We start from the raw sequence: 13,876 nt of genomic DNA on the forward strand, positions 1-13,876 counted from the left end.
GGCAAAAGCGGCAAAATCACTGCTCAGTTCATAATACTGACCTGAGGAAGTACTTGTGAGAAAGTATTTTAAATGATGTTCCAGAGATTCTTACGTGGCCCATGAGTCTCGTGATTCACAAGGTAATGACATCGATCATAGGAATAGACACAACGTACCGGACTGGTGCCTTGATGACACCTATGGTCGTAATTAGACAGATAGATAACTCTGACACATTATCACAATTCAATAACTTACGCATTTCATCATACAACTGTTGATCGTTAAAGAGTTGTTTCTCTGAAATTAAGCATATCTTTACGATATAAGTGATCTATGTCTTTTACAAGAGACATGGTTATTTAATTGTGAACAGCATATCCTGAATTCTATACATAATGATTTTCTCGATTGCGGCATATCAGCAGCTGATGAAACCTCACTTGCCAAAAGCAGGCCATTTGGTGTCCTTGCTATACTCTGGGATAAATAATTAGCTAAGAATGTACATTTTGCTGACTATGGTGATAGTAGGCTAATACGAATTAACATTGTAACTGATACATCTACTCTGCTTGTCCTTTGTGTATATCTTCCAACTGATTGTCCAGGAATACGTGAACTGTTTTGTGACTACCTTGGCAAGATACACACCATCACAGAGGAAAGTGTTACTCCTAATTGTATGATTACTGATGACTTTAATTCTGATCCACGGAAAAAAATTAGTAATATTTCCTTCTGTAGTGAAACAAACTTGATAATTTCTGACAATGTCAATCTACCACAAGAAACCTTTACTTACGTCAGTGACGCTCACCTGTCAACGTCTTGACTGGGCCACTGCATTACGTCATTCAATGTTAATATATCCACTGAGTGTATCAAAGTCTTGTACGGTGTAATATCATCTGATCATGGGCCTATGTGCGTCTCTCTACATTGGGACGCATTACCTAGTTTGACAGATCCTCCTAAGTGTCACGCCTCACACAGTCATGTTTACACTGACTGGGGTTTACTAAATGATCCTGACTGGCCTCTTTATTATGAGTCAGCTAGCAAGAAACTATGTCAATTATCACCCCCAGTACATATTCTTTTATGCAATGGTAGTGACTGTCTCAATAACATATGTATTATAGATAAATTTTATGACGGTATTGTGAATGCTCTGGTATCTGCTGCTTCTGAAACCTATAAATCTGTTTATGTACTATAGAAAGAGCATGGCAGACCCCGCAACGGTTCCACTGCAGATAACATGCGACATGCTAAGGGACGCTTTAATTATGCTTTGCGTTTCTGTCGTCAATCAGAACAAACTATTCGCGCTGATAAAATGGCCAAGGCATTCTACCACAAGTCTCCAGAGGAGTTTTGGAGTGAAGTAGAACAACTACAAGTGTACTGCTCTCCCTAATCACACTGATGATGCTGAGGGAGAAACTTACATTGTGAATTTTTAGAAAAATAAATTGCAAACACAGTCCTGAATAGCATTTCATTGCAAAACCACAAAAGTAGCATTTTTAACACATTTTCTTCTTTTTGAAATGAAAACCGTACTTCCTGCTCATTTTGTTTGTACATCTCTCTCTCTGTGTATAAATGCTATGTTGTTACAGGAGTGACCCAAGTACTTCTAATTAAGAATAAGTCTGGCAACATAAACAGTTCTGACAATTATACACCTATTGCTGTTGCCACAGTCTCCAAAACTGCTGAAAGTGTTATTTTGAAACAATGTGAATTGTTGTTATACAGTTCAGATTTGCAAATTGGATTTGAAAAGAGACATTCAACAGATCTGTGTATCTATGTTTTAAAGGAAGTAATTAATCTGTACAGAAATGGCGGTAGTCCAGTTTTTGTTTGTTTTTTGTTTGCCAGCAAGGCAATTTTTGGACTTAAGAAACTGATTGATACAGGTATCCCTCTATGTATCGTGTACCTGCTGTGTGTTTGGTTTCATATTCAGTCCTTTGCGGTCTAATGGGGATCATCTATGTCCAGTCCCCTAACTGTTTCTAATGGTGTGCGGCAAGGGGGGATTATATCACCTATATTGTTTTCTGTTTATTTACATGATCTTGATGTATCTTGATGAGTGAGGCCGGTGTGGGATGTAACGTAGCCGGTCTATTTATTAACCACCTACTTTATGCTGATGACTTACGTCTGCTGTGTCCATCTGCTAAATCTCTTCAACAATTACTTGATACTTGTTCTGATTATTCAGTCTCACATAATATAATTTATAATTGTAAGAAAACCGTATGTATGGTGGTTACTCGAGTTAGAGAGCTATCCACCAACTTAAACAAGCCTGTTACACATTCAAACTGAGAGTTCATCAAGACTATGGCCACACACACATAAGTCAAAAACTATTAGTTTGCGATAATTACTGTTCATGTGGTAAACTTTAACAATCAAATCTTTCCAACACTTACATTGTATGTACTTCTCAGCAACTGCTGGCCCTGGTAGAATTTTAATTGCAAAATGACTTGATGCCATCACGCAGACAAAAGACATCACCTACTGGACAGATTACCCGTGAGATCCAATACTCACGTGAATGTTTCGCAGTGATTGGCCAAATGAGTTTTAAAACACAAACACACTCGCAACTAGCTCATCTGTCCAACTTTTTCGATCTTTTTCAGAATTATATCCGAATGTTAATCACATAGCAAATGTAATTAAGAGCCCATTCCACAAAATTCTTCGAAAAAATTTGAATGATAAATTTGTTGGCATTCACACTGATGAGGGAGATCAACTATTCAGCAAGGACCCAAGGGGTCAAGGTCAAATGGCATATCTGCCATCTGATAACTTACACATTACCGGTAGTGGTATTCTGCGGCTATTTTCAGGACTACTTAAGCGCTCCATAGCCGCAAGGTAAGTCTAAATACATTAAGGAGCTTTTAAATAGACGCGTTCAGGTCACTTCACAAAATCAAGTAAATCTTTTCCCTACATATGCTACCACAGGCAAAGGAAGCCAACATTTCACCATAACAAACGGCCTATATCATTAAGCAAACTGACACGGCGTACTTGGTTGAAACTACTTGCAGCAATTTTTTCACACTTTTTCACACCTCTATAATGGGTCTCTGTTAATTCCCACCAATAGACCCATAAAAAAATAAATAAATCATGTAAGGAGTAAGCAAGATGATAATCATGCACAAAATCACAGGCTGTCTACACTCAAAAATTGTACAGGTTGATCAGAGAAGTTTATCAACACCTGCTAGTGATAATAAGTGCTATGCCTGTTTCAAACAAAACCTGCTACACCTCAATAATCATGTGGAAAGAGAAAGTACCTCTATAAATGGGATGAGGGCCGAGCTTTCCAAAATGTTGAACATGTCTTCCACGGGGTCCACACTCGTGCTCACTTCCATAGCTGCATCCCCTTGCCCTGCCCTGACTGGGCGGGGCTTAAGTTGAGGGGCGTGGTGTGCATATAGGATGCGCAAGTTCTGCAATATCTGATGCAAGACAGCCTCAATCTGAAACACAGAAAGTACAGACAGAGCTCTCCTTGTCAAAATTTAGGAGGGTTGTATTATTTATGTATTTACTTGATAGTTGCTGAATGCCATACTACAGAATTTTGCACTTATACGATTGCAGTCAGTTTTATAAACGGGGGAAATTAGAGTGGCCACAGTATGCTACTACTGTAATTCTTTAATTATACTTTTCATGAATCCCTAAAATTGGCCAATCCAACCAGTGCAGTTTTGTCTCAAAAATCTAATTATACATGCCCATAAATTGTGCTGAAAATGGCTATTTAATATGCAAAAAAGTTGAGGAATTAGAGTAATTCCATATACTTTCATATATTTATTCCATATAATTCCATTCCAACATAATGTTGGCGGAAGACAAGTGGTTTTTTTGGAACATTATATACTTCATTTTAGGGTTTTCTTTGCATTTAATGAACAGAACGGCCAGTATTAGGATGGTACTTCCTTGTAACTTCAACATGTGATTGTAACACTGAAGTAAAAACATTCAACAAGTAAGCTTTTCATTTTACACCTTACAGGTGTATTCACAGACTTCTACAATACATGAACATATGATTTACCTGTTTATCCTTCTCTATCTGAGCTGCTAGGTAGGCGTTGATATCCCATTCTGAAATGTGACACATACTGACAGGTCAATCATCTTAATTCATTACATTCTATTCTTTTACACTTGCATATATGTGATGTAAATGGCAAAAATTTTGTCCATGACTGAGTTGCACAGTTTTCCTCATTCTGACAGTTCTATTTATCTTGAAAAAGGTGTTTTGAGGTCTGTTTGGACAGCTGGAACAAGGCATTCAGACAATATCATTAGTTCGCCTGATTGAGCAATTTGTAACACTGCATAATGTACAATTCAGTTGATATGTTCAAATTTAGCGATGAACAAAACAACAAAAAACGCTTTGTACATAATGACTTTTCAGAAGAGACTTCTCCCATCATCAGATGTAATGTCAAACTGCGAAGTGGTAATAATGTGACAAATGACCAAAAACACATAAAAGTCTGCAACTGAGTTATAGTCACATGAGTGAAACAATAACACATGTTCAAATCTTGGAGGAATATTTCTCCCAGGTTCAAATCTGGGAGGAATATAGCAGGGAGTGGCAATAGCAGAGTCAGTCGGCTTATCCTTTCTTCCCATGTGTGCCTCGGCTATTGATATGGTAATAACCTTAGTGTAAATACGGAGGGTGACCCAGAAATAGCTGACCTGCGCACCTACATAAAATCGCTGTTTGTACTTCCGCTACCCACAGCAACATTTGACCAAACTAAAACGATTTCAACTTGCACTTCATTCAACGGATTCTCTCTCATGCAGATTATATTCCTCCCAGGTTCAAATATTGACCTTCAAACCCAAATAAAGTCGTAAGAATGACTGACACTGTCATAAGGTATTATTCTTTAATTAGAGGTCTTTGATATGCAAATCATGAACTGGACTTGGCAATTCATGTACTTCAACTGCAACCATGTGAATAGCTGAGCTATAGTATGCGGTAAACAACTTCCTTGGTGTTTGATAGGCAAAGCGTATCGGCAATGGGTGGCCACTGCAACCCTACGACTGGCCAAGAACTTAACCAAACTGGACACAGCCACTGCCCCCCAACATTACATGTATCTGATTCCCATCTCACAATACTTCTATATATTATGGGCCACATAGTACTAAAAATAACCCACGGTCTACATACCATGTATGAAGATACTTCTGACAATTCATGACTGAGACATCCATTTGTGACAATCCAAGTAACTTCTCTCATTACCATGGCAACCATGGCAACCTTGGCATATACATGGGAAAGTCAGTGTAAGGTATGGAGAGACAGTGTGGACTGAGCTAGCCTTAAAAAAAAGATTTAGATTATGAGAAAAGTATGAAAGACATGAGAAACAAACCTGGTCTTTGATTGTGCCCAAAACCAACACCAGCTGCCCAATATTCAACCTTAGATTCCTTTAGATTCCTCTTGATCTGAAAGCAGCAAAACAATTACAAAAATGTAACTCACAAAAAAAAAGTTACTTTCAGCTTTGCTATTTATTGTTGTTGATTAATACCTAGTATTTTATGGTAACTGACCTAAAATTTTTGTCCCAAGAGTGTATTTGTAAAGGCTAATAATGTCTTTTAAAGGCAAATAATTGCTACAAAATATTGGTATTTTGGTGCTTAAGTTTACATTTTTCCAGTAGGTATCATCCTACCTTCCAAACAAACCTAAAAACACCTTTCCAAAATTATTAAAATGTGCAACAGTCATGGGCAAAACTTTAAAAACTTTGGGTCATTTACATAAGGAATTTTTAGCTCACATTTAATAGGCTATTCCAAAACTGAATAAATATAGTTGTATATGTAGTTCCCAAAAGCACACAAATCAGGAGGCAGATGTTTGAATTAAGCTGCGAGTCGAGACTTCAGCCCAACAGTCTGTCCTACAACGTACCTTGGGTGGTGACATGGGCTTTAAGTCTGACAGTGCATCTGCATCCATCTGATATCTGAGATTGGCTCGTGGGTTCACCTCACTCACCTGGGAACAGAAAGTGAAAGTGAAAGTTAGTCCAAGATAAAGGGGAGTGAAGCAATACATTACAGAAATAGTCAAGGTGTAATCTGCAGTTGCAACAGAAATATCCCTAAATGACCATTAACTTGCCCATTTTCCCTGATTTTGAGAGTTCTGCTGATTTTAGAAAGGTGTTTTGAGGTTTGCTTGGAACATGCTTGGATAATATTTTACTGGAAAATTGTAAGTTTAAGCACCAAAAATAACATTTTGTAACATTTATTTGCCTCTAAAAATGCACTTTTGTGGACGAAATTTTAGGTCAACTATGGTATGTTTCAAAAACCCAGTTAAACAGATTATGCTATTAAGAGTGTTTGTGAAATTTTCAACATGGATGGATGTACTTTAGGGTTGGAGCTACATATACACGCCTTACCTCTCAGCCACGACTGACTCCATGTCATGTAACCACTTGAAACCTCATCAAAAATAGATCTTCACATTTTTCTATCTTCTATTTATTTATTTATCTATTTGGTTGGTGCTTAAAAATATTTCACTTATGTGATGTCGGCCAGCATTATGGTGGGGTGAAACCAGACAGAGCCGGGGGCAAACCCATGACCATCTAATTTATACATATGTACACAAACAATTAATCCATGTAGTGAAATGGTACATGCAGAACATCTTAATTTAGCTCAAATGTTGAAGATTTGGGAAAGGTGGGATTTGAACTTATTGTACTGTACCTGTAAACTGGCCTGGGCCATTGACAATATCTACTTGACGAACCCACCAATCATTAACACGTAATAGCAATCCCCTTAAGTAAGAACTGTTATGAAAAAACTGATTTATTAATCTGATGTCCTTACCAGGGCTAATCTCAGTAGATGATGCTCCATCCCAACGTAGGACCCCTGGGGATACTTCTTTGGGTCATTTCTTTCACTGTTCATTTCCAACCTGAAACAGCATTTGTTATACATGTACATCAGTGGCGTATGGAACGACAAAGCTGTCTCCAAGAATGACTTTCCAAGAGGGCACATGTCAATGTACATGCGCACGGTACTCAACAGTTCCAAAAAGACTTCAGTACCTAATGAATTTTTTTCTTGGAATATATTGGTATATATCAGCGTCAAAATAAATAATGATGAGGAGGAATAACATGCAAACCCAGTATAATGTGCCACGCATTCCCACAATACCCTAAACTTTCGTGCCTCTTGTAAGATATCAGCATAAAAAAAATAGAGCTAATTAAAATTATCCATAATTGTATTTCTATATACACAAATGATCAAAATTTCATTTTGGCGTGGATGTCACCACGATCCCTAAGGCATAATTCACCCTGAAATATACAACAGTATAACCCCATGTCTATCACATTCAGAGTTATTTTTATACTGGTTTGTATCAAACTGGTCTGTGATAAATCTAAGTTATAAGACACATGTAGGAGATGTAACAGCACAAAGGGACATCACTCTGTTGTCGACATGTCATGGCTCACAAACCTATACTATTACTTCCATACACACCTTGCCCACTGCTGCAGGAAATGTTTGACATCATGAATAACAGATCTCATGTCCTTGGTGGGGCTCCAGTAAGACAGTTTCAGCATCTCCATGTTTGTTACTCGCTGCATGAGGGCGCCCTAAGGTGGGGGTGAAGGGATAAAGAATATATATTTACTTATTCAATGAATTAGCGTTGTAAACAGTACAGGTACTCAAGAACGTTGCACTCCTACAAAGGGCAGCATTGTTGAGAGGCTGTTTTATGATTGTTCTGCCCTACAACATCTACCCATTCCGCCACGGACCCCTACCCCCCCCCCCCCCCAAACCCCCAATATATAACTTACCACAAACAGGTAACAGTTTACACGACAGTCATATTTCCTAAGATGGATCACAAATAATGATAATTAAATGGCAACTTGAATAAAACGGCATTTTTAAACACTTCATCATTCACATCAATGCAGAATAGATACAGTAGCTCTGCATTTACTAACTTAATTGCCGTTCGACAGGCTATACTCAACAATTTTTGACTTATCCCATGTTAGCCAGTTTATAAGTGAAGAAACAGGGAGTCCAACATAAACTACCAATGATTGGTGAGTTGCTGACAAACTCCATCACAGCTGACCAATGTCATATTGGTGGAAGGCAAGTCGTGTTCTGCAAACTCCATCACACCTGACCAATGTCATATTGGTGGAAGGCATGTGGTGTTCAGCAAACTCCATCACACCTGACAAATGTCATTTTGGTGGAAGGCAAGTGGTGTTCAGCAAACTTCATGTAAAACTGTACAAGTGAGCATGGTCAACTGTTAAAGATTGCCACCAAGGTCTCGCTGTTTTCAACATCCTAATGCAAAATGAGGTCGCTTTACGGTATAGTAGCCGTAACCTATCTTTACGCTACTAACCTATCTTATAACATTACAGTATTCGTGTCAAACCACTGACAGAAAAATAGAGTTAATTTTGCAACCATGGGAACCCAAATGTTAAAATTGCAGAGTTTTTTTTTTCACCCTTCCATGCCATAAAGTGATGACATCAAATCTCAAAGATATGTCACTTAGTTGTTGAAACGCCATATCTTGAAAACTGCGTATTAGGGGAATCTAGAAACTTCCCTGCATGAAAATTAATACAACTGCAACTTTCTATGGAAGTCGAGTGAAATTTTCTGCATTTATTTATTACATCATAATTACCTAAGTATTAGCACTACATGTAGCTAGACATTTCTATTCCATCAATTTTGCCTGGTGCTTTGTACCCACCTGTAATCTGGGCCGGATGACCTTGACCAATGGTGGGGAAAAATGGGTACAGATCAATGTCAAATGTCTGAAAAATCAACAAAATCATCTCAGTGTATGACAAGCAATCTTCTGCTGCATAAGTATCAATGACACAGTGCTGAGTTGTACAAATATGTTTTAAAGTTAACACAATCTTCAGTTGTATAACATATCAATTGCACAGTCTGTACTAACTTGTAGAAATATATCAACACCATCTTCAGTTGTAAAAATATTAATAACACAGTTTTCTGTTGAAGATATATCAATAACATAGTCTTCTGTTGGAAAAGTATTAACACAGTTTTCTATTTTAAAAGCACATGTACAGTATCAGAACCAAAATCTTAATCATATGTAAAGTATCAGAAACCACACTATGTTCGGTTGAAGAAATACCTACTTCACACAAAGAACAATATTTATCCTACATCAACATAAGTAGTCTCAAAAGCTTCTATAAATCTTCAACCTTTTTAAACTAAAACATGTTTTCAGCGAAATTTATGCATATGATTATCATGAAAATAACGCTAAACATGTCAGTAAAGAGGCAAGCTACATAAAACTATGCAAGTCCTTTTGGTATGCCCCACAGTTCTCTCAGAAAATATCAGTTGTAAAGGCGGTTAAAAAGGTTGAAGAAGTAGTCAAAAGATATAATTACTTTCGTGATGAGTCAGAGAGTATAAAATGTAACCCTCTGGATAGATAATGATATCAACAAAATGTAACCAACTGGATAGACAATGATATCAACATAAAATGTAACCCTCTGCATAGATAATGATATCAGCATAAAATGTACCCCTCTGGATAGAGAATGATATCAACATAAAATGTAACCTTCTGAACAGATAATGTTATCAACATAAAATGTATCCTCTGGATAGATAATGATATCAACATAAAATGTAACCCCTGGACAGATAATGATATTAGCATAAAATGTACCCTCTGGATAGATAATGACATCAGCATAAACGTAACCCTCTGGACAGATCATGATATCAACATAAAATGTAACCCTCTGGATTGATAATGATATCAGCATAAAATGTAACCCTCTGGACAGATAATGTTATCAACATGAAATGTAACCCTCTGGACAGATAATGTTATCAACATAAAATGTAACCCTCTGGACAGATAATGTTATCAACATAAAATGCAACCCTCTGGATAGATAATGATATGAACATGAAATGTAACCCTCAGGATAGATAATAATATCACCATAAAGTGTTCGGACCTATGGATATCTGTTTGCTAATGAAAAACTCTTATAACCACAATTGTCATTTCCACATAAATTTCAGAAATTCTGTAAAACATTTGAAACTTAAAAAGCATACTCACCAACTCCAGTTCAATATAATTGTAACCATATTTTGTCTCTATTTCCTTCAAGTCATTATCAACATCACTGAAAATGGAACATTATATATACATGTACACTTTATTTCATACAAGTACTTGCACGTATATATGTTCGTACACAACTGTACAAATATGATTTGATATCTGAACTATTATTAGGTGATTCATTTACATATTTGTGATATAACACCATATTCAGGGGTTAATTTTTCACTCAAATAAACTTGGAATCAGTCTGACAGGTGGAAGAATGGAGTGCACAAGGCAAACCACCGATCCTTGGCAAGTTATAAGCTTTGCTGAGATTGAGCCAACTAATGCGACACCCTCGACTCCTAGACACAAACGGCCAGAAAACTGGCGACATTTATTTTACCTGTTTGGCTCAAAATTAAACAGCTTCACTTTCCACATGTAGATGTTGTCATCTACGGGTTCTGCTGAGAAGCCTTTGTCCTGCAGGTATTAAAGAATCAAGACAATCAAAACATTGCAACAGCAATTGACTTTTCAGTCACTGCGCTGAAAATTAATAAATGATTATAAAATACCTCACTGGTTCACATGGTTCATACACTTTTCACACATTAAACATTCAAGGTCTTTTCAAAGTCAATACTTTGTTTAACTAGCTGTATGAGCGCAAATATACTACAGTGTTATTTTATACTGATGTCTCTTTATGTTTGTTTTTTAATGTCTATTATGTCTATTATGTATGGCATCCACTTGTTTTCTGTTTCACTGGCTAGTTTAACACTTATACGCATCAAGTGCACAATTTGGATGCAATCCTTCACTTTTGAATATTAAAAACATGTATTATATATGTTCAGAACTACTATTTTCACAAAGGGATTTTGTAACATGCCAGGTGACCACATACAATGGTCTATTATTTATTTTAAATAAATCCAAGAGAATTCTTTTCATTGTAAATCATAAGTAAAGAGAATAAAAGAATAAATACAAGAAGAATGGCATTAAAATCACTTGAATATAAAAATACATGTACTTTGAAGTTTACCCTAGTGTATGTTAGTTTGTCTGTCAAAAAACAAAGTTAATCTTTAGGCCATTTTTCTGTCACCCAGCCCAAGCCAGCAGGGATCCAGTATCATCATTCCATTTTGGAAAGAGGTTTATTCAAATTGTGAACTTGATTTGCATATGGCACTGATTTTATAACATATTTATTATCGTTTCAAGAGACACCTTAAAGTGTCTGTCAAAATATAGCATACCCAAGACAGCAGCCTATTTATACCTCCTGTGCTTCTCAGGCAAAGCTTAATTTATGAACTTCAGGATCATTGACTTATCTTTCCTCTATATTTTATGAAAGGTATGTATTCTTGCTATTATTTATTCATTCAGTTTCAAACAAAAATAAGACAGTTGAAAAATTGACCTCTGTGTTACATATTGCAACACTTCAGCATATTTTCAGTCACATACACAATGTAACAGGACTGGTAAAAACAACATCCGTGTGCATATTTGGTTTTACAATCACAACCCAATGATAGCCGAAACTTCGCACAACAATCTATGCAATCACATTGTAACAGGACTGGTAAAAACAACATCCGTGTGCATATTTGGTTTTACAATCACAACCCAATGACAGCCGAAACTTTGCACAACAATCTATGCAATCTATATCATAATGATTTTTACATTCTGGGTCGGATTTCAAGAAACTCTCTTAATCAATTTTTCATACATTTTTCCATAAATGACATTACCTTATGGGGCTATAACCTAGATGAAGTCTTTTACGGAAGAAGTTACCAGAAATATAACTATGCGGTTTTGAGGGAGTGGCCTCAGCTCATTTCTCAAGGATTCTGAGGGAGTTATTATTTCTTTCAAGGATTCACAGTTATACTTTTTAATATTAATATTCAGTAGCCAATAGCTTGTAAATACAACAGGCTATACAAAAGGAAAAAAAAGAGCTGAAATATGGCCCTTGTACAAGTGTGATGTCATGGTGATAGTAGGTTGGGATTACAATATAAACTACATCCATTATACCTGTTCTTCCTCCATTATCCTCACAAGATCATTTGTCAAGATTCCTGAGGCAGCAGAGCTGGTAAAAATCTGCTGAGCTTGTTTCTTCTCCTGAGAGGTGGCTATTTGTAAAAAAACAAAACAAAACATAACAAAACAAAAGTGACAAAAATGCTCATGCTTTCACATCTTAACAGCCAAGTTCACTCTTCACTCAGTTCAAAATTCCGATATACAATCAGTATCACAGCGAAAAGTATTTCTTTATTTATTTATTTGATTGGTGTTTTACGCCATACTCAAGAATATTTCACTTATAAGACGGCTGTCAGCATTATGGTGGGTGGAAACCGGATAGAGCCGGGGGAAACCCACGATCATCCACAGTTGCTGAGAGATCACGTACGGCCGGAGAGGAAGCCAGCATGAGCTGGACTTGAACTCACAGCAACAGCATTGGTGAGAGACTCCTGGGTCATTACGCTACGCTAGCGCGCTAACCAACTGAGCCACGGAGGCCCCCCAAAAGAAGGCATTTTAACACTGAACCTTTTTTTCTGGTTCATGTTTGTATGCATTTTCTTCTCTTAAAAATGCAAATTGTGCTTAATCTGGGCTCAAGATAGACAGATCTTAATACCAGGTTTAATGAACATTAAAAAAAAATTAATAGCACTGGCCTGGTGAAAAATTATGAACAAAACTACAAGAGACAATCTATACAGTATTCATCAGCAATGACAGACTAAAGGGTTTTTGACTGATTGATTAGTGACTGATGCTGTTTGTGAGGTGTATATCTCCATAATATTTCCCCCGTATTCAAACTATAAATGTGCTTAAATTGCACTGAAAGTTGCTTTTTCATCTGTGAGAAGGTTGAGGGTATATGACAGCAATCAGGTTTGTGGGTGGAATAACTTACATCTGTAGGCCCCATAGTCAGCCAGACCTGGTGACAATTTTGCCTTTTTCATTTCTTCTCGCACTAGAGCCTCTTTCTGTGCCCAACGTTTCTGCAAAGACACACAATAAAAATTGCACTTCAAAAAGCTGAAAACAATCTCTAAAACTAAAGCACACATACATGATTTGCATGGATAAATAGAGCAATAAACGAATAAATATATGAAGTTGCCCAATAAAATCTTCTTTGTTTGATGTCTACATTTGACGTTTGAGATAGCGTTAATATAAGAGACATTCAGGCTCTGCCTGTTTTCCTCCTACCATAATGCTGGCCACTGCCAATCAAATACATAAAATGTTGACTACACTTATTTTTATGCTAGCATATATTTATTCAATACTCACAATTTCAGAAGATTAAAGACAAAGAAGTACATGTACATAAAAGCTGCTTTCTTAATCTTAACTAAATCATTCCCAAAATCTCACCTGTGCGCAATTCTGGCCTGGCTTCCATTTATGCAGAAATTTTTTTTGTTAAAAATGGATTTTGGACTAAAACGACTTTCACCCAGAATACAGGAAAAGTAGTGAAACAAATGCTACTTGGCCATACCCTTCCCAAACTCCTATTTATTC

General features: G+C 36.8%; 1 protein-coding gene across 1 annotated transcript in view; it reads right to left on the reverse strand.

Annotated features, from left to right (window-relative positions):
- The window catches only part of LOC135470566 (baculoviral IAP repeat-containing protein 6-like), a 33,147-nt gene that overhangs the window by 18,711 nt on the left and 560 nt on the right, over positions 1-13,876 (reverse strand). Inside the window, 12 exon segments of the mRNA XM_064749585.1 lie at positions 3,330-3,518; positions 4,109-4,158; positions 5,472-5,547; positions 6,023-6,109; positions 6,967-7,057; positions 7,642-7,760; positions 8,909-8,944; positions 8,946-8,975; positions 10,289-10,355; positions 10,686-10,765; positions 12,350-12,450; positions 13,254-13,344. Of these exon segments, the coding sequence (XP_064605655.1) occupies positions 3,330-3,518; positions 4,109-4,158; positions 5,472-5,547; positions 6,023-6,109; positions 6,967-7,057; positions 7,642-7,760; positions 8,909-8,944; positions 8,946-8,975; positions 10,289-10,355; positions 10,686-10,765; positions 12,350-12,450; positions 13,254-13,305 (978 nt within the window). The 5' untranslated portion in view covers positions 13,306-13,344.

This window comes from Liolophura sinensis, chromosome 7, assembly GCF_032854445.1.
Source record: "Liolophura sinensis isolate JHLJ2023 chromosome 7, CUHK_Ljap_v2, whole genome shotgun sequence".
Taxonomy (NCBI): Eukaryota; Metazoa; Mollusca; class Polyplacophora; order Chitonida; family Chitonidae; genus Liolophura; species Liolophura sinensis.